At 44.6% G+C, this 21,138-nt stretch overlaps 1 protein-coding gene across 1 annotated transcript in view; it reads right to left on the minus strand.

Moving 5' to 3' along the window:
* Nucleotides 1-7,475: 7,475 nt before the first annotated feature.
* Nucleotides 7,476-21,138, minus strand: part of LOC147668877 (fish-egg lectin-like) — a 121,624-nt gene continuing 107,961 nt past the window's right edge. Inside the window, exon 4 of the mRNA XM_086948379.1 lies at nt 7,476-7,620. Within this exon, the coding sequence (XP_086804505.1) occupies nt 7,476-7,620 (145 nt within the window). The remainder of the gene's footprint in view (nt 7,621-21,138) is intronic.

The following is a 21,138-nucleotide window of genomic DNA, read 5'->3' on the forward strand; positions in this document are numbered from 1 at the left end:
TAGCTCTATTAAAGTTTGAAGCCATTTCAATTGCCTGTTCAGCAGTAAGACCTGAATGCTGTCTTAGCCAACGCTGTGTGCTATAGGGTAGGGCTTCCATAAATTGTTCCAGATATATACTGGTCATCACGTCTTCTTTGCTTCTACTCTCTGGTTTTAACCACTTGTCGGCGGCCATCTTTAGCCGCAAGTATAACGTTTTGGGGTGTTCCCCCGCTATTCCCTTTTCTTTCCTGAACCGGAGTCTATAGGCCTCTGCATCTAGTCCCAGATGGTCCAATATTACTGCTTTAATAGTAGCATATGGCGTTACTCCTGCATGGTTAGCTACCTGGTAAGCTGCTTGAGCCTCCCCGGAAAGTAAGGGAGCCAAAAAAAATGGCCACTTGTCCTCGGGCCAACCGCAAGCTCTGGCCGCCCGTTCGAAATTGAGAAGGAATGCATCGGGATCTTCCCCCGGTACGTATTTCTGTAGTTGCATTCCTGAAGGGTGAGGTCCGAAAGCTCTTCTCTCGGTTACTGAGGGTACCCCGGGGCTCTGTACTACCTTGTGTAATCCTTCAAGTTGGGCAGTAATGGTGTTTTTAAACATGTCCCGATCGGCGTCTGCAGCCGACATTTGCTGGCTGATAGCCCATTCTAATTTCTGTTGGCCTTCAATAAGTTGTTGTACCACTTGTTCCATGTCTGCTGTTGGTATGGAGGGACTCAATCCCACTTCTGACACCACTGTAGCCGGGGCAGGGGGGCTAGGGATAAACACAGTGGTAACAACAGGTGGCTCAACAGACACTTGACCAGTATATCGTTTCAAACTGGGTTTTATTTTTAGGGTTCTCTTTGTACGGAATGTAAGTCTCTCCCTCGCAAACTCAATTTTATCCGTGGTGGTGGACTTCAGGGCACGCAGGATTACAGCTCAAAGGACTCCCAGACTCCAGGGTGCGCAAGATGGCTCAGCGTCGGTAATGCTCCAGGAAGGCTACGGGCTTTAGGTGTTTCTCGTCTCCCGGTCCAGCCACATGAAAAAGAATGGACAGAGGGAGGCCGTTAGTCGCTATGTCTGATACGCGCTTGCACCCAAGGGATTCCCGTGTTTGTGAGGGACACCAGTGTATATACAAACACTCCAGTGTGAAATACGTGGATGAACAAGGAGAGGAGTGAGGTACGAAGGAAAGGTACGGCAATAGAATCGGGAAGCGGGAAGAGGTAGGGAGGATGGAAACACAGAGGATTAGAACGTACAGGGGCTTTTTACACTATACACTCGGGGCACTCTTTCTCCCCACCCAAGCCGCCAAACGCCGGCGTACCTGGCTAAGCCACACTCCTCCCTCGGGAGTGTGGCACGGCGAATCACAGGATCGTTGGCCTCCTGGCTTTCCGTCTTCTTCTCGTCCTCGGTTTTCTCCCACGTCTTCTTCCTCCGGTCGGTGTGCCTCGCGTCCTCTGTCCTCCGGCTCGCCGATGATGTCACACGCCGCGTACAGGGCTTCCCCTGTTTTCAACCATCCAGGATTGTCGACGTCAGTAGAAGGCGGGGCTTCTTGGAAGTCGTCAAACTCCTACTTAAAGGGACCCGTGTACGTTTCTTCGGATTGATCCACGTCCCAATCATTCTTCTGAGTCGCAGTCGGAAGATTAGAAGGGTCACAATCAGGGTTCCACCATTCCACACGGCCACCCATCCCGACCCTGTTACAGAGAGCCACAAGATAGCTGCCCACTGACTCTGGGGAACACCTTGCACAGTGCAGGCCCTCTCCAAAGCAGTAATCCATTTGTGGATGTCATCCCCTTGTTTAAAGGGGGGCACTATCTTACCCAGGTGTTTTGTATCAAAACTCCTTTCCCTATTGCTAGGTACAATGCTGCCACCAGTGGGGACTACCCCACTTAACTGTTGCTCTCTAGCAAAGGCAAGCCTCTCTTTGGCCAGGGCAAGTTCTTCCCTTTCAATCCTCAGATTGGCTGCCCTTTCTTTAGCTTCATACACTCTCCTCTGAGGGGAAGTCATCCCTCTTTGAGAAGAGTTGTGAGAGCCATTGGTTTGAAGGGATCTGCCAGAGCCTCTTGATAGAGATCTGGCTCGTCCATTCCCAATGTTAAGCTGACCTGATAGTGGCCCCAGGGGTCCCCCAGTGCCACTGTTATGTTTGCTTAAGTTGGACCTGGTTAGTATGCTGACTTCTACCTGTCCCTTGTCTGCCTCATCCCCAGAGGGATCCTCATCCTCCTCCCCCTCTTCATTCTCAGTTGAGAGGTGGATTAGGTCAGGGTCTCCTCTGGTTCCCTCAAGGGGAGGCATATTCCCATCTGGATTAGGAGAGCTAAGAAGTTTCTCAGCTTTCCTGGCATCATAAGTCTCTAAGAGACCAATCAGAAAGGAAGTTGTGGGGTTAGACCCCTGCTTAATCTTCCTAGAGGTACATACTTGTCGTAACTCATGGAAGCTAAGCACAGTATATCTGGAAGGAAGGACCTGTGGAGGGTCCACTGACACAAGGGGAGACTCAGAGTTTCTTCCTTTGTCTGACATACTGTTTCTAGTGTGGTGTAAGTGATGCACCTACCTACACTATGTGTTTACCTACTGATCCCTTGCTAAGAGTTGCAGCCAAGGTGTGCTAAGCCTTGAGGAGCTGCAACAGCTGGTTCAGTAGAACTCAGAGTATTCTAAGCTTAGTTATATGTACTAACAGTACTTATGTGATCTTTCAACAAGATATTCTTAGGATACGTGTGGTAAAACAACAGCAAGCTCAAATCCCAACCGCTGCTCACCAATGTGAGAAGGTGGCCTGATATGCAGTGCTCACTATTCTAGTGAACACTATGTATCAGTCCAGCAACCCTTATTGATGATTGGTTGTAAGTCAACCTTATAGACCAGCTATCCTAGTAGCATGGATACGAGCAGTCTAAGGCTAAAGACTCGAGAGGGCGTGTTAAGCCAGCTGTTTACCACACATATACCCCTTGAATACCCAGTGAAAGGACACCACACAAGTGTTATGAAAATAAACAGTTATTTATTAAGAATCACAACAGCCCTGTACTCTTTATGAGGACAGGGTACTAAGCACAAACCAAAACTCTTACAAAAATACTTAAGTTAGCACAGTATATACAAATGCCCGAGGGGCACGGAAAACCATATACTCAGAAAGTGGAATGCAAAATTACTAGCAGGTAAGTACAGTACTAATAGCCTTTGGAATCGCTAGGACTTGACTATAGAATCGTTAGATTACTTCTAGGAGACCCAGGGGACTCGGGTGCAGAGTGTGCACTCTCACGCGTGATGCGGGACAAAGTCTATGGTAGCTAGTAATTGCAAAGTTAGTGTTCTCGGGCGAACCCGACCTGGTAGGAGGAAAACGAAAGTGGATTCTGACCCTTGGATAGTGAGGCTATGCTGGGGCACCGAAATGCCGAAGTTACCTAGCCCAGGGGCTGCAGCTGCATAGGACTCAAAAGACGTCGGGAATCCTCGTAGACGGACCAGGAGCCTGGAAGAAAGAAGTTGCTGGCAGGCGACCAGTGAAGAAAGTTCGGTGGATCCAAGCCTGGATCGATGGAAGATGACACCTGAAAGCAGAGGGGACCAAGTTCGAGACTACTAGCCAGTAGTCAGTGGGCACCAGGAGGGCACCGGATGGTAGCCACCTCGACAAGGTGAGTGGGTGACGCTGTGATCGCAGATCTCACGGACCAGGAGGCGTTGTCGGCGACCAGGATGGAGGAGCAATCTGTCCCACGATGGATGAAGCTGTCGGCGTTGCTGGACCCAGGATTGGGCAACAAAGCCTTGGCAAATTCAAGCCCACGCGGTGGACCTAAAATGGCGTCTGGAGTGGACCAGGAGGGTCCGGGGTGCCTCTCTTGAAGAAGGAAGCAAGGGCCAGTCTGGAGCAACCAGACCAGCAGCAGTGATGTCGTCGGGCGTCGTGAAGAAGGCCACAGGCCAGCCGGCTAGTAGCCACACAGCGCGGTGAGCACGCAAAAGCAGAAGGGCCCCACGCAGATCGTGGAGATGCTGGAGGGCTGATCTTCGGTGCTGGAGCTGCTCAGGGTTGGGGCTTCTCGGACCCCAAAGCACTCACCAGTGGAGCACACGGTGGGCTTGTTGCAAAGAAGTCGTGCAGTCTTGGCGATCGTTGGTCCCTCGAGGTCTCGTCGCACTCACGGTTCTCAGCTTGGCTGTAGAGGTGAGTAGAGGTCAGAGGTGCCAGGGAAGCCGGGTCTCGTCGAGCTGGGTCGTCGGATTCGTGAAGAAGGACTTGCAGCAGCCCGCAGTGTTCTTAGGATAGTGCCCGCTTGATGCAGGGTGACTACTCCTTAGCCACAAGGGAGAATCTTGAAGAAGAAATCTTGATGTCCTTTCGAAGAAAGTCGTGTCTTGATTCCAAAGATGATCTAATTTGAACAGGGGGCCCGCTCCCATCTTTATACTAAAAAAGGGGGCTGACCCGGTGACTAGGTCCTGCCTATGGGTGGGACTAGGAGGGGGGTGGTTACACCCCTCTGCCATGCCGGACTTTCCCCAGGCCAGGGGCTGGTGTGCCCCTGGAACTGGTTCTGACCGGCCTATGCGTAGTGAGCACCGGGGTGCCACTCAGCAGTCACCTTCCTGAAAAGCCCTGCCTACCCAGGATACACAAAACCATGTCTGGGACGGTGCTAGCACCGCCCCTGACAGGAAACCCTTTGTCCAGGCTCCCCTCGCTGGAAGGACTCCCAGCCGCAGGGGGTCAGACTCGTGTCTGTGGTGGCAACATCCATTTTGTGGAGCTGAGGCTTCAGTTAACTTTAACCGGGGTTCACAGTTACATACATGTCGTGTCCCTCTAGAAGGGTGGAATCCTAACCCCGTCGCCAGAATTGGCGAGGGGTTAGTATTCCAATTCGTATGACACCTTACTCGACATGTTTTGATAAAGCAATACCAAAGTTAGCATTTAACCGCGAGGATTATAATGCACTTAAGAGTATATGGTATGCGATATCATGGAACAGCTATTAGGACTTGGTTCCGCAAGCTGCAGACAGGCTCAGCTCATGCCAGAGCACCATCTCACACGATTCCAAGCACTCTGCCTTCAGGATTGTCAAGGCCTGCCATAGGAGTGACTGATAGGAATCTGTGTGTCCATTTTAGGGCTAGGTATAGGGATACTACACCTACAGCAAAGGGTGATTACACGACTTTGCCCCAGCTGTCATGCAGCCAGTTGTGTCAAATTTAGGAGGCCAGCCAGGGGTGGCATAATACATGCTGCAGCCCCTGGCAGCCCTTGGTACAACTATGCCCTGAGTTACAGGGTCTGATAAGGTGGCCCAGTACCAATTGGTAAATGCACCTAGGGTACATGTTGTAATTTAGAGAGAGAACAGCCAGGCTGTGGGTCTGATTGGCAGGCCCACAGCCAGAGAAAGTCGTAAACCAGTGAAACAAAAGCAAAAAATCTGGGTGATCATAGGATTGCAGACCCTACTCTCCTACAAGCATCAATTGCAATTCCATAGAGCATATTATCAAACCCATTATTGCCACTTTAGCGGCACTTTCCTACCGATAAAGTGTCGATAATTTTATCGCCCAGGCTTGATATTATGACCCAGAGTGCGTAGTGTACAGCAGCTTCTCTGTAAAATCTATAATTACCTCCAAGCAGTGACAGCAGATAGGTTACAAGAGTCTGACAAACAGATCAACAACCTTATTACGCCACTTTCGATTCACTTTTAACATGGGTAAAGTGACGCAAATAGCCTGTAAATATATGTCTGACTTTTCAAGAAAATATCTCAACTCCGGACTCTGCGACACAGTTTTAATGTTGTTTTCTCTCTCTTTCTCTCTCTCACTCTCTCTGACATCATTTCTCTTTCTCTCTTAAACTTATAGACACTGCTGTCTTCTTGGACGTGTAGAAGAACATCCCAAGTAAAGTTGTGAACTCAAATAACCAAAGCGTTTCACCGCAGTCTTTAAACAACAGTAAGCACAGAGGCCTAGATCTACAAAGCCTTTATAGCAATGAATTAGAAATAAGTTGGCATAACAGGAGTAAGTAACGCAGTAGACACTTCCGTTTTAAAATGTAACCTATGTTAGACAGAAAAGGAGTGGGGCATGTCTTATTACATGAAGTGTCCATAAGTAAGATGGTATTCTGCTAAGTGAATCATTGTGAGAGTTACACAAATTGTTGTATCCTGGGAGGTAAAAAAGGGACATTTCTGCTATACTGGAACTTTCCTGAAATTCATTTTAGGTGACTCTGCTCAGGGTCTGATTAAAACCAAAAATCAATCCTGGAAACAAATGGTCAAACCAAATTCAGCCTCCAGAGGGCAGTGACTATGATGGGGCCCCAGGGACATGATGGGTCATGGTAGCCCATCCTGATTCCTATAGCAGCACTGGGCATGGAACATACCAGGGAAATGCCAATGGGGCACAATGGTATTCCAGTCTTGACCATGCTTACAATTCTAGCAGGCCTTTAGTTGGCACTTCTTTGTGCCCGCGGATTTATGCCTGTGAGTTCATTCATTAATAGGATCAATCCTCGGCTTCCTCAAAAGAAGGAAAATGGCTCCAATTAATTTTTTGAATGCAGTTTTGCAGAAAAGCAGTAGCCTCCTTCCAGTAGCTTAACAAATCTGGATGGGAACCTCCTGCAAAGTGCATGTTGGGCCCCCCTCGCCAAGGACACAGTTCGGAGCTCTCAGGATGCCCATGCACAGTACCATATGGGACCACCTAGCACTCATGGGACCCACGCACCGCAGGGGCTGCGGGGGCTTTTGTTATGCTACTGCCACCTTCCTACATCACTAAAGATATCAAGTGTAAATCATAGTTGACAGCTATATTTTCTCCAGCAAAGATTTCATTGAAAAGATTTTGGGATGCGGGACCGCTCTTTCCATAGGTCACCAGGACCGGCTTGACCATTTCTAGACCATTACTTGTAGTTCTGTATAAAGGGCTCACAAGACTTCACCCACCTTCAATGGATTCTCTGATCTTGTGAAGAGCCGATGGAGAGTTTGTAAACTGCTTCTACCCTCGTGCACAGCGGAAGTCAGATCAAAGAACAACCGTCAAACGTGGAAGATCTTGAGACACACAGGTTCATTGGTAAGGAGTCCTTCTGCAATAAACTTTAATGCTGATTTTTATTTTTGCAATGTTTGAGATTTTTATTGCGGAATTCAGTAACACAACATCAGATGATTAATTGGGTCAAGAACATGCAGCGGGAGAAGAAACAGTGTAAAAATATGATAAAAAAGAGGGGGGTAATGGAGGTTGGAAGAGAGAGAGAGAGGCAGCAGGGAAAGAGGATCCATGAGAGAGACACGTGACCTGGAGCAAGAGAGAGGAGGACATGTCGAGGGCAGTGTGGATCTTGCTGATGGTGGATGCAGATGCTGGGACCTCTTCACTCGCTTTCGATTTAGAGAGCGCATGTGTAGACCTTCTGATCAAAGAGGACAAGCCAGAGCCGGTCCATATCTTCTGACACGTGTTTGATCTTGAATGACTTGAAGTTCAGCTCTTCCCAGTCTGTTCCAATAGGGTTATCATCGCTTATTCCAGCCCTAAGAACAGGTCAGAAGATGCTTATTGTAGAGATCTTGGCACAGAATCAACATTTACAGTAGATGCACCTTTAGGACTCTGCAAGCCCTCACCCACCCCACAAGAGGCATCTCCACCCTAGCTACAGACATTTGACATGCCACATACTGGCAGAAGGATACTGTATAATAGAGCCCCAGACTCAGCAAGGACTGATCAAAAAACATTGTACTCAATGTTCTATGCAAAGAGGTTAAAGCAGTATTACCCACCAAATGAACAATTCTCAGAAAATGCAAGTGATGCTGAGTGGGTGTTCTTATACCCACTGTTACAATCCATTGGGGTGTGGCGTGCTCTGCTGTCTGAGGTCACGGTGAAAAAGTTGCAGAGATCTGTGGGGTCAGACATTACTGCAATGTGTATCCTTTCAGTATGGGAATCAATGTATAGACATCAAAGAGTCCACTTCATCAGCAACCATCTGAGTGACGGAGAAGGTACACAAGGACACATGGCAGGTACATGGGAAGACTGACAGACTAACACAATGTGCACTGCAGTAATTTAGGGTAAAAGGCTCGGTGTATCTATATAACACTTAATACAATTGTGGAATTATTAGCAAGACCTCCTGGTGAAATGAAGCCATGCAATTCTGTCAAAGCCCAACAGGTCAGGTCAATGCACAGACAATGTGCAGCACAAAGCGATGTCTACCAGCATAACAAAGGACCCTGTCTGTTATAACAGAAGACACTGATCAGAACACCATTGGTGAGCTCATAAGCAGCATCACTGATGACATCATGTGGGACAAAGTAGGAGACATTGGCAAAGACTCCACCTATTTTACAGCAAGGTCCATGACTGATCACTGGAAATGCTTTTGGGGTGCCCGGGCATTGAACTTCTCTAGTCTCTCTTGCTTAGCCACACTCACCTGATCATAATTGAGGATTTTAATTACCAGGCAGAAATTCTTAAGGTGGGAGTCGAGGATAATGAATTTCTGGAGCTACTCTTGTCCCAACATTTCACCAAACTGATCCATACTCCGAGTCGTGACTCAGGTTACATTTTGGATACAATATGGAGGTGTAATATTAAAGGGACAGGGTCTTTTTCCTGTACAAGATCTGATCATTCCTTAATTAGGCTACAGCTTGCAGCTTCATATTTGCTTAGTGATGCACTTGTCCTACTGGTGCCTTCAACTAAGAAATGAGATAGGAAAAGGCGTAATCGGCACCTGGGTTTAATGATGAACTAAACCCACAAAATCAATGTACTCCACTTAGAAAGGCAGAGGCACAGGCAATACAACCTCATGGCTTTCAGCTGCATATTTCTATTGAGACAGATTAGGATATAAGAACCTTTCTAAAGGCTTGAGGCGCTCAATATGGTGCTGTAGCCTTCATTATCTGAAAACTCCATTATACCAAGTCACTGCACCTGCGTCGCCCCCCTACAGTGGTACCTAGGCTACAGGTTTTCAAGAACGAAGCTGCACGCCTTGCACAGAACACCCCAAAACAGTCCATGCCCCCGATTCACTTAAACATCAGTATTAACTATCTGTTGGATTTAGAGTGCAATTTAAGGTACTCTGTTTGTCTTCAAGCCTCTAAATAGCCTTGGTCCTTCATTCATTTCCAAGAACGTTATATGATACTCTCCATCCCACACTCTAAGAGCCTCTTCTACACTCCTATATTAGAAGGAAGGACGATTTCGGTCTGCACACCATTCATTCACTGCCTTAGAAGCCTGGCTCTTCCCGTGAGCCTTTGCATGTCAACCCAAGTGAGACTCGCACATTATTAAAAGTCTCACACAGTCTCACACTTTGGTGATTATCAGTACCACTCTGGCAGTCTGTGCAATTGTAAGATCAACCTCTTTGTGGCTGGTGCCAAGAAAACTTTTGTTGAATGTGCATTTCTCAAATATCACCAACATAACATCACACAGCATCACGTGGAGTGTCACTTACAGCGCCATAGGTGACTTCACAAAGTAGGTCCCCATCACCCGCACTGCAATACATCTTAGTGACTCCAGTGTGGTATGAGTACACCGGAATCTAGCAGTATTTCCATATCAAACCTCTATGGGATGTGGGATATCTGCAAGCACTGAACATGACAACCCTGACCCCTCAGGGATTGTGAAAAAAGTTCTAGAAAACACTTTTTTGCACTCTTGTTCTCAAAGAAATAATCTGAATACACAATGGGACGTTTTTAATATTTTCATTAAACCAGTGTTATTCTTCTATAAAATACACATGCTGCGATAATCAGTCAACAGAAGCAGATGAAAGGGATTACGAGCACCAAATTAGTAAACTGCAGGTATAATTCCACCATGGTGTTAAAACAGTGTGCATATGGAGGCATATCAAACAGGGTGGTAATTAAGCTTGGGTACAGATTACTGAGTTCCTCTATGCGGGACTCTGCAAAGTACAAAAAAACTCTGCTGCGCTATGTGGAGCTCCGCAAGTGGTGGTGTTATTTTAGATAAATTCTGTTCGCAATGATGTTCAGTGCCAGGTGCTTGTCCACACTGTCCAGTCATCGCAAACTGCATGATGCACAGCACAAGCGGGTGCTGCTTCCTTTCTGCCGCTCAAGTACATTTTTACTCGAGCAGCAGCTTTCTCAATTAGAACGGGCAGTTTTTCAAAGCAAGGGTCAGAGCATACGTGACCGCTAGCAAAGAGAAATCTGATTGCCTGCGCTGAGAAATCTCACCAGGAGGTTCATTTTCCCTGCTCGTGCTTGCCAACTTGATATTAACGAACGCAAATGAGGAAAAATCTTGCTGGGAGGTGGATTTTCCTTGCGTGTGCAAAAAAACTTTGCCGCACGGACCTCTGCAAGTGAATCAGTTTCTTAAGATAAATGCCATTTGCAGTGATTTTCAGTGCCAGGTGCTTGTCCGCACAGTGCAATCATTACGGATGGCATAATTGACACCGCAGCGGGCACTGCTTTCTTTCTGCCACTCAAGTGCATTTTTCCTCGAGTAGCAGCTTTCTCAATGGGAACAGGAAATTTCTCAACACGAGGGTCGCAAGCATACATGACCACTCGCAATCAGAAATCAGACTGCCCTTGAGAAATCTTGCCAGGAGGTTTATTTTAGATGCACATGCTCACCAACTTGCTGTTACTTATCTCGTACTATGAGAAATCTCGCCCGGGGCTAGATTTTCCATGCTCGCGCTCGCCATGGGGAACGCAGGCGACGGAAAAAAATCTGCTCTGCTATGTGGAGCATAATTTTTCGGATCTCTGTGAGCTCAACGTAAAACCGAATGCATAAAATTATGCAACCTTCGCGAGCGGCGGGGAGTTTTCCGCCCAGAGTTATTGGTAACCGCTACTCTATGTGGAGGGGCTCTACTAGTGATATGAAGGTATGCACCGTGTGGAGAAGCTAGACTAGTGATGTGAAGTTATGCATCCTGTTGCATGACCAGTGATGTGAATGAGAATGTATTGATAGTGCTGAGGGTCTGGGCCACTGATTTGAAGGTATACACCATGTGGAGGGGCTGCAGGTATGATGTGAGGTCTGCATTCTTTTGCAGTGCTAGACCAGTGATGTAAATGTATAAATAGTTCTGAAGGGCTGGACCAGTGATGTAAATATATATATCATGTGGACGGGCTGGACAACTGATGTAAAGGTATACACCATGTGGAAGGACTGGACCAGTCATGTAAAGCTACAACCCATGTGGATGGGTTGGACCAATAATGTGAAGGTATACATCGTGTTGACGAGCTGTCCCACTGAGTTGAAGGTATACATTGTGCTGACAAGCTGGACCAGTGAGATAAAGGCATACCTCCGATTGCAGGGCTGGACTAATGGTGTGAAATTATACATTTTGTTGAAGGTCTGTCCCAGTGATGTGAAGGTATACGTCCTGTTAAAGGGCTCTCCCAGTGATGTGAAGATATAAATCATGTTTAAGTGATGTCACAGAAATGTGAATGTATACATTCTGCTGACAATCAGGTTATATTTTATATAAATGGCCTAACATAGGCTCAGGTAACAACCTTTTCTTTCATGTACATTCTCCCTTAAACTACATGCATAATGGTTTTTGGGGACTGAGTTTTTACTTAAATAACATATTATAACATGTGTATTTGTAAAGTACACGTCCATCACTACGAGTATCTTGCCACTGAATAACAGACGTTTGCTGTTACCCAACTCAATGGTACTCATTTTCCCGACCTCAGATGGATCAAAGTCTGAGTTGACCCGCCGGGATTTGAACCTCTGACTTTGAGGTCGAACACAGGCCCCTACAGTAGACGCATTAGTCAACTGAGCCACTAGACCCGGGTCTGCACTGCACGCAGAAGGTTGGGTTTTCCTTAGTAAAAGCCTCATATATTATGCATTAAGATTCTTGGAAACTCAGCAGGATTACTATCTCCTGCATAATAACTATGTATAAAGTTCATTCATGACTTCATCCTATATCCAACACTGGCACAGGATGGTAGAACTTCTGAGGAGACCTGTTGATATATATACATCGCATCTCACTGAAATAGAGGAGATCAGGACTTCCATGCGACACACTGACACGATATGCTGAGGTTCATGAAGGCAAACACTCCAGCTCGCAGTGGTCTGACATCCCTTGCGGGGTATCCAGCTCGAGACCAAGACAGGGTCACACAGTCTCTCACTTCAGGTAATGGGGCTGACTTTATCCTAGATGGATTCTTGCTGAATACCTACACATAAGCTAGGTACACCTAGGTAGATCTAGTTAGGTTGCATTGTAGGAGTACGCATTTTGTTGTCATGTATTATATATACCTGCCTATATTTATGATTTTAGCATAATGTTAAATGTCTACCATCCTTTTACTTTCCTAGGGCTTCTAATCATTTATATCTGTTACTTTCTTATGGTTATTTCAGCACACCTCTTTTACACTAGAATAACAACTGATCAATAAAGGCTTTTTGAAAAACATCCATACCATTTATTCTGTGTAACTCTCTGAGACAAAGTGAGCACGAGTGACTGAGCGCACTGTTTCCACAGTCCTGAGAGATCAGGGTTGTCATGTTCGATAGTTGCCAAGAACTTTTCTCTCCTTGGTAAGAGGAGTTTCTGTGAGCTAGCTGCTACACAGGCCAACATACTCAGTATGGGTGCTTAGAATCAGTCTGGCACCAATCCTACAGCATATGTTGTCTAAACTTGCATATCTTAAATAGGTCTTATAGGAACTAAACAAAAAGTAATTGTAAAGGTATACATCCAGTTGAAGGGCTGGACCAGGTATAGATTGGACTGAATAACATAACCCATTATTTGATGTCATACGTGGTGTTCAATACCTAGATCTGTGATATAAATGTATGCTCAAGGGCTGGACTAGTCGAGTGAAGATATACATTATGCTGAAGACCCAGTGTCAGGGATCTAAAGTGAAACTCTTACCACCAAGACTTGCACCGGAACAGAGTCGCTAACATCCCAACTCCCTCCGAAGGATGCCTCAGAGTCCGTTAAAAAACATGAACCTCAGGTACCCCAGGGGGACGGGGGAGTGGATAAAATAAGAAAGAACAGAGGAGACCGCTCTAGAACTGTTCTCTTGTTCAGTCTGTTCCGCAGACATAAACTTCGGAGAAGCCTTCTGTGATATCAAAGAACATACAATAACACATTTCCTAACCCACTCTATACTCTATCTCTATATCTTATCTATTATACCTTATGTTCCAGAGAACTTGCTTCTCCTCTTTTCTTATTATTTGCTCTCTTGTCTTTTTTCACTTCTGAGTATTATGAGCTGTTTTAACAAAATAAAGATTACTTCGGTATTCCAATTGAATTTTCTTTTTAAATTGTCTTATAAATTTACCTCTTACCATCTAGTTTTTACTTCGCAGACTTTTACTCAACCGATATTCTTCTTTTAAGGGATCTGTACACAATATCCTCTTGAACTTAAATTCCTAGCTACTTGAATTATGAATGTCTGACTAATATCCTAAATACATAATTAACCTATACTAAATTATGCTCGCAAACTAATTTATTCTAATTACCTACATATTACCTAACCTATGAATTGTATTCCTAACCTGTATATTTTGAATAACTATGTCCGGTTCTTTCTTTTCTTTTAGGTGTTCTAAAGGTCGCTATTCTCAGGTAAACACTCTTCCTGGATTGTCTTTCTTTCTTAATTTTCTTGATAAATTTTTAGAGTTCAAATTATCATTACCTTTAGATTGAATGAAGCATTAATAAACATATCTCTGTTTATCTTCTAATCCTCAGGAACCGCTGCAGATGGAGGCCTCTTGTTGAAGATTCTACCAGAAGGTAGACTGAAGAAGGAAATTGCAAGGACGTGCAATTTTCCTTTGACAGGTAATGCTCGGTTTCTATTAAGAAATCCTTTCCTCTCGCGCTATCTTTAAATGCACAGTAAAAGGAAATGTCGAAAAATGCCACAACTACAGGAACGAGGAAAATATCTCAGAGCTCAGCAAATGTTCGTCCAACTCAGAAAACTTCTTTAGTGAGTGTGCATTAGTTAGCGCTTCACCTAAGCTCAACACCTGTGGAGGAGCATATCAACTAGACCATCACCTTGTCATCTTAATCGGCGGCCATCTTGGAATTCCGCTGATGACAAGTATTGGTCAAAGGATATTTTCTCTAGCCAACACAGTGTGAATTACATTTGAAGGTAGATATTGGAATAATTGTCTGATGTGGAGTTCAGACACGCCGAGCAGTGGTGTGAATGTATACATTGTGTTGACAACCTTGAATATATATACGAATTACAATTGATGCTAAATTGTGATATCAATGTATACACCATGTAGAGGGGCTGGACCAGTGATGTGAAGGTATACAACATGTGGAGCGGCTGGACCAGTGATATGAAGGTATACACCATGTGGAGGGACTGGACTAATGATGTGAAGGTATATACCATGTGGAGGGGCTGTACCAGTGATGTGAAGGTATATACCATGTGGAGTGGCTGGACCAGAGATAAGAAGGTATACACCATATGGAGCGGCTGGACCAGGGATGTGAAGGTATACATCATGTGGAGGGGTTGGACCAGTGATGTGAAGGTATACATCATGTGAACCGACTGGACCAATGATGTGAAGGTATACACTATGTGGAGGGGCTGGACCAATAAAGTGAAGTTATATTCCATGTCGAAGGGCTGCACCAGTTATTTGATGGTATACACATTGTGGAGGGGTTGGACCAGTGATGTGAAGGTATACACCATGTGGAGGTGCTGGACCAATAAAGTGAAGTTATGCACAATGTCGAAGGGCTGCACAAGTGATGTGAAGGTATACACCATGTGGACAGGCTGGAACAATAAAGTGAAGGTATACACCATGAGGACGGGCTGGACCAATGATGTGAAGGTATAAACCATATGGACGGGCTGAACCAATGATGTGAAGGTATACACCATGTGGAAGGGCCGGATCAGTGATGTGAAGGTATAAACCATATGGACGGGCTGGACCAATGATGTGAATGTATACACCATGTGGAGGGGTTGGACAAGTGATGTGATGGTATATATTGTCTTGAAGAGCTAGATCAGTCATGTAAGGGGTCTTAATGTGGCCCATAGCATGAGGAGGAAATATGCTCACCCAAAGGAGAAAAGTAGATGAAAGAATCATGAGTTAAGAACTTGTGAAGTTATGAATTTCTTTTTATTGCCTGCAGTGTTATTTGTTCATGAGTAGGAAAGTCTTTTTTGATTCTGTCTATACTTTAATGAGCCCTATCAGTTACTCGGTATGACTCTCCACACCAAGTTTGTTCTGTTCTGGCACTTGCTAAGAATTGTTTCTGCAAGAGAAGATTCAGGGAAAATAAATCATTATAGGTCATGTGTATAGCTACATCAGACAGCACCACCCTCTAAGAAAAGTGTCAGGATACAAGAATTCTTAGTATGGGGGCATTGCCTGGTGCCAATAAAGATGGCAGCATAATAATTGTGCGCCCATGAAACTGCAGCCCATGGTCTACCATCCTTCCTGATATCTGGAATTCATGCAACTGTGCTGTACACATAGATTACGGAGAACTTGCAGCATCCCAGAAGAAGCTGATTCTGAAACATGAGATCCAGACCTACAACACATGCCTGGCCGGACTCAACGTGATGAGGGCGGGCGGGCCCATCCCCATGGAGCCGCTTACATCAGTGCAGAGCTATCAGAGGTGACATCCTTCCAGGAACGCAGATGGAGAAAGTTTCAGGTGAGCCAACAACTTTAAACTCCTAGTGTTGACGACTTGACCCAGGAAGGAAGATGTGCACGCAGCTCTTCTAGTGAGAACCAGGACCGCTCAGCGGTTGGGGTTGTGGTATCCTGGGCACTAGGCCCACATACTAGCATTATGACTGCACAGACACACTGAGTAGGGTACTGTAACTGGCCTAGAGCATGTGCGCCCAGTCCCTTTTATTGACAGGGTCACCTGACATGTGACGCCTGTGATGGGTGGGTGTTAGTTTGTGCTTAACAGAGTAAAACACTAGAACGTATCCAGACGGACACTACATCCCTCTCAAACTTTAATGAAAAAAAAAAGTCCATCCTATAAGAAAACAAATAAACAACACATAGCACCAAATGAGTCTCTTCAGGCTGTAAGCCAGGCAGCGCTGGAGCTTTGGTCGGGTTTCCTTCAGTCGCTTAGGCGATGCTCTTTACACTGGCCGGTCTTGCTGTGTTGAATTCTATGTACAAAAGTTCAGTGTCAATGCATCTGGAGCTGTGGTGAAATCCACTTTGGATTCGTAGACAATCTCTGTGGGTGAGGCCTTCCTGTGAGGGTGGCGTGCTCAGTGACCCTCTTTACTCCTGCCTGCTGAGCAACTTTCGACTTGCCTCTCTTGCCTGGACTCCTCTGCCACTGGAGCCTCTGGGATGGCTTTCCTTGCTGGCTCTCATGGGACCGTGCGGGGCTTCGCGTGAGCCGTGCAAAGGCATAGCTGCAGAACTGCCAATGTATTCATAGCCAAGTCGCTCATGTAGCTTACAAGGGTGGTGTAACTGACTGGCCTCCTTGGAGTCTGGACTCTGGTTCTGTGGGTGACCTGTCTTCCGCCATGACCTTCGTATTTCCTGCGCCTGGCGTGGAGATGCGGCCGACACATCTCTCCTACATGGACCCCTACGCACAGGAACTCCGTCGAGGCCCTTGTTCCGGGACTGCCACGGGACCACATGGGCTGTGTGGGTAGTCTTGTAGGCCAAACTTAGGGGTCGCTGCAGGACTCCCAACAGGGCCACAGCCAAGTCTTGTGTAGTCGCCAAGGGCTGATCTTCCAATTGCCAGGTGTGCTCGACTTCCGCAGGCTGTAGGTTAACTGAGGTGTGCAGACTGTTCCTGGGTGATTTGCCTCCATGAGCTCCGGTTGTTCAGGGTGTGTGTGGATTCACTCGGGTAGTGCAATGCTCCTTGGTCATGATGCACCTGGGAGGCCGTAACAGGAAGTTTGTTTTCTTCAGTGGGCAGACAGGCAAATATCTTCTGTAGGGGTGACCTTAGGGAATGAGGAGGACTTGTGGGACTTTGTGGCACTGCTCCATTGTCTGCAGGCAGGTGCACTGCGAGGTGGGGTGCTATTGATACCAGGCAGCTGGTGACAGGTGAGAGGACGGTCGCACTACGAAGCGTGGGGCCAGGACGCAGATTGCACCTGTGGTGGTTGTCTGCCCTGTGGCGTCATGCCCCTGTTCTTTCCTCCTTCTTCCAACCAGATTTTCACTTGGATGTGGCGTCCTACCACCTACCTCATGTTGGCACCACTGGACATCTCACTGGTTGCGTCGTTCTTGTGGCGGTTTTTTCTTTTCATTTGCTGGCCTGTTGCATTCCTGACCTGTCGGTAGGACTTGCTTGTTACTCTTGGGGACTTTCATGGTCGCAATCCCCTCCTCAGGGATTTTGCGGTGGTGTGAGTCTCCCTGCTCGACGGCGTTGTGCTTGCAACTCGGGTCTGCGTCGTCATGGCGGCTGCTTCTTCCTTTCTTCCGGTGGGCTTGTCCGGACTGGTCACTTTGCATGACAGGCTCCTTGTCTGCTGTGACGTCTGGTCACGTGTCGCCATGCTGTCGGAGTGCCTGTTGCTGTGGCAGCCTGCCACATGAAGTGTGCGACTCCTCTCTTGCCTGTCTTGGGTCCCTGTGGACTCTGTCGTGAGTCAGTACGAGGGAGGACACTGTTTTCTTCGGTCCACTGCGGGGTTTTGCTAGGGCAGTGGATACGTGGATGGGTACACAGTCAAAATATCGAGTTGTAAATATCGACCTACCATAATATCGAGTCTGAAATATCGAAGGTGCATAATATCGAAGGCAAGAATATCGTAGGACAGAATATCGACCCAAGGTAAGTAATATCGAAATAATTAATATCGATGTAAGTAATATCGAAGTAAGTAATATCGATAGCATATATATCGATGTTACTAATTTCGATGACACTAATATCGATATTTGTATTATTGTATAGTTTTTTATTATGTATGTGTTATATGTTTAATTTAAGTATTTAAAATAATTACTATTATATGTGTATAAATTTTATATAACAATAAATAATTTTATAAGTAAATTTTATGTTTTTGTACCGGAGCGGGTTGTGGGTTTATAGGGGAATAGGGTGGGAAGTAATTTAATTATGGCAAATTGTTTAGTAATTAGTAGGATTAATTAATTAATTATAATTAATTGGTAATTATGTGAAAATATTAGGAAAATAATTTTAATTAATTTATTAATTGATATATATATGTTCTGTAGCGGGTTGTGGGTTTATAGGGGAATAGGGTGGGAAGTAATTTAATTATGGCAAGTTGATTAATAATTAGTAGGATTAATTAATTAATTATAATTAATTGCTAATTAATATTGATTAATTGGGAAAATAATTAATTGATTAATTGATATATATTTTCTGTAGCGGGATGTGGGTTTATAGGGGAATGGGGTGGGGAGTAAGTTAATAATAATTAATTAATAATATATGTTTTTATAAATTTATATTTAATTTATTGGGAAATAATTAATATTAATTAGTTAATTAATTATTATTATTTTGTACATATTTAACATTATTAATTAATTGGTAATTAAATAATATTAATTAGTTACATTAATTAGAGTAATTTATTGATATATAAGTTTTTAATTACTGTTAATTAATTAATTGGGAAAAAATAATATTAATTATTACATTATAATAATTACAGCAAATTTGCTAATATATTTACTTTTTTGTTATTGTTTATTAATAATTAATTGCTAATGAAATAATATTAATTAATTTTGGGTAAAGGTGTATTTTTAGTGTTTAGGGTCAGTTTTGAGTTTTTGGGTAAAGGTTTTTTTTTAGGGTTTAGGGTCAGTTTTCAGTTTATGGGTAAAGGGGTATTTTTAGGGTTCAGGGTCAGTTTTCAGTTTTTCGGTAAGGGGGTATTTTTTGGTTTCAGGGTCAGTTTTCAGTTTATGGGTAAAGGGGTATTTTTAGGGTTCAGGGTCAGTTTTCAGTTTTTGGGTAAGGGGGTATTTTTTGGTTCAGGGTCAGTTTTCAGTTCTTGGGTAAAGGGGTATTTTTTGTGTTCAGGGTCAGTTTTCAGTTTTTGGGTAAAGGGGTATTTTTAGGGTTCAGGGTCAGTTTTCAGTTTTTGGGTAAAGGGGTATTTTTTGGGTTCAGGGTCAGTTTTCAGTTCTTGGGTAAAGGGGTATTTTTTGGGTTCAGGGTCAGTTTTCAGTTTTTGGGTAAAGGGGTATTTTTTGGGTTCTGGGTCAGTTTTCAGTTCTTGGGTAAAGGGGTATTTTTAGGGTTCTGGGTCAGTTTTCAGTTCTTGGGTAAAGGGGTATTTTTAGGGTTCAGGGTCAGTTTTCAGTTTTTGGGTAAAGGGGTATTTTTAGGGTTCAGGGTCAGTTTCAGTTCTTGGGTAAAGGGGTGTTTTTTGAGTTCAGGGTCAGTTTTCCCTACTGTTGTACTGTCTGGAGTAGGAATAGAAATTTTTAGCCTTACGCTATCCAACGTTTTATTTAATTAATTGTTAAAATATCAAATATTTATTTTATTTTTTATATTATTTACATTTTATTTATGTTACTCTTTTATGTTTGTAAATGTGTTAGTAAATTTGAATATATTTCATTAATTTATAAATTCGTAAAATAATTATTAATACTTATTGTTCAGTGTATATATATTACATATTTACTGTATATATTTAATTAATGTATTCTTAATATATGTATTATTTACTACTTTTAAATATTATTAGATACTTTTAAATATGTTTCTTTTATTTATTAGTCTTATAGACTTAATTTTACATTTCTATATTTAAAAAAAAAAACGATATTTTTAACATCGATATTTTTTACATCGATATTTTTTTTCTCGATATTTTTGTACTTACCATGTTGTAGATAGGATTTCGATATTTTTGCCCTCGATATTGTTGACTCAATATTCTTGTAGGTCGATATTTTTGTAGTCGAAATTCTGTCATAGATCCACGTGGATGCTCTCCTACCTGTGTTCAGCAGTGCTTCTTTGTGGAGATGCCTCTATCTCCAGGGCACCTGCCAGTTCAGTTACATTCGCTGGTGAGTCTTCCTGCACACTCCTGGTTTTGCGGGCTCCGTCCACTGTGTGGGCACCCTCTACTGGCACATGGGGTGCATGCTCTTCTTTCTTGTGGTGGTGGTCATTCACCACTGACGGAGGGTAGTTAAATTTCCCTTGCTTGAGGCGGCATCGGACAGCCAGTAGGAGTTGAACGCTCTGTGCCTGTCCTCAACGTTCTGCAGGGATAGCTTTACCTTCTTGGGCTTTGTTGCTCATGTCTGCTTAATGCTGGTACCGTTTTGGGCTTCTTGGGGCTCTTGGCGAGGTGTGACGGTCTTTCTCCTTGGAAGGTATAGGCAGCTCCTTGGGGCATGTGGTGCACAGTTCTTCCGTCCTGGCTGTCTCTCACGTGCTGTTCCTGCTGCTGTTCGGGGCAAGGACACCGTCGCTCTTCTTACTTTTGCTGGACCTTGTTTGGCTACTTGATGCTTCTCTTGGTTGAGGTATCTTTGTGCGTGTTGGGTCTCTCAGGGGTTTACCAGTCTGTTCCCCTTGTCTTTGTCCAGCGCAGCTGAGGCTTTCATGTTGTGTACGCTTTTCATATGGGGCTGGCTTTTTCTTTTTTTTGAAGGGCAGTTATTTTAACATATGCAGTGCTTTATTGCTTGTCATGTAGTGTGGGGATGTTTCTGTAATTTTTCTGCAGGCCAGTGTAGCTCTTCTGAGACTCTGGGCTTTGTCATTGCTTTTTCTTGCCTGGACTCCACTGCCACTGGAGCCTCTGGGATGGCTTTCCTTGCTGGCTCTCATGGGACCGTGCGGGGCTTCGCGTGAGCCGTGCAAAGGCATAGCTGCAGAACTGCCA

This window comes from Lissotriton vulgaris, unplaced genomic scaffold (genome assembly GCF_964263255.1).
Source record: "Lissotriton vulgaris unplaced genomic scaffold, aLisVul1.2 SCAFFOLD_1441, whole genome shotgun sequence".
In the NCBI taxonomy this organism is placed as follows: domain Eukaryota; kingdom Metazoa; phylum Chordata; class Amphibia; order Caudata; family Salamandridae; genus Lissotriton; species Lissotriton vulgaris.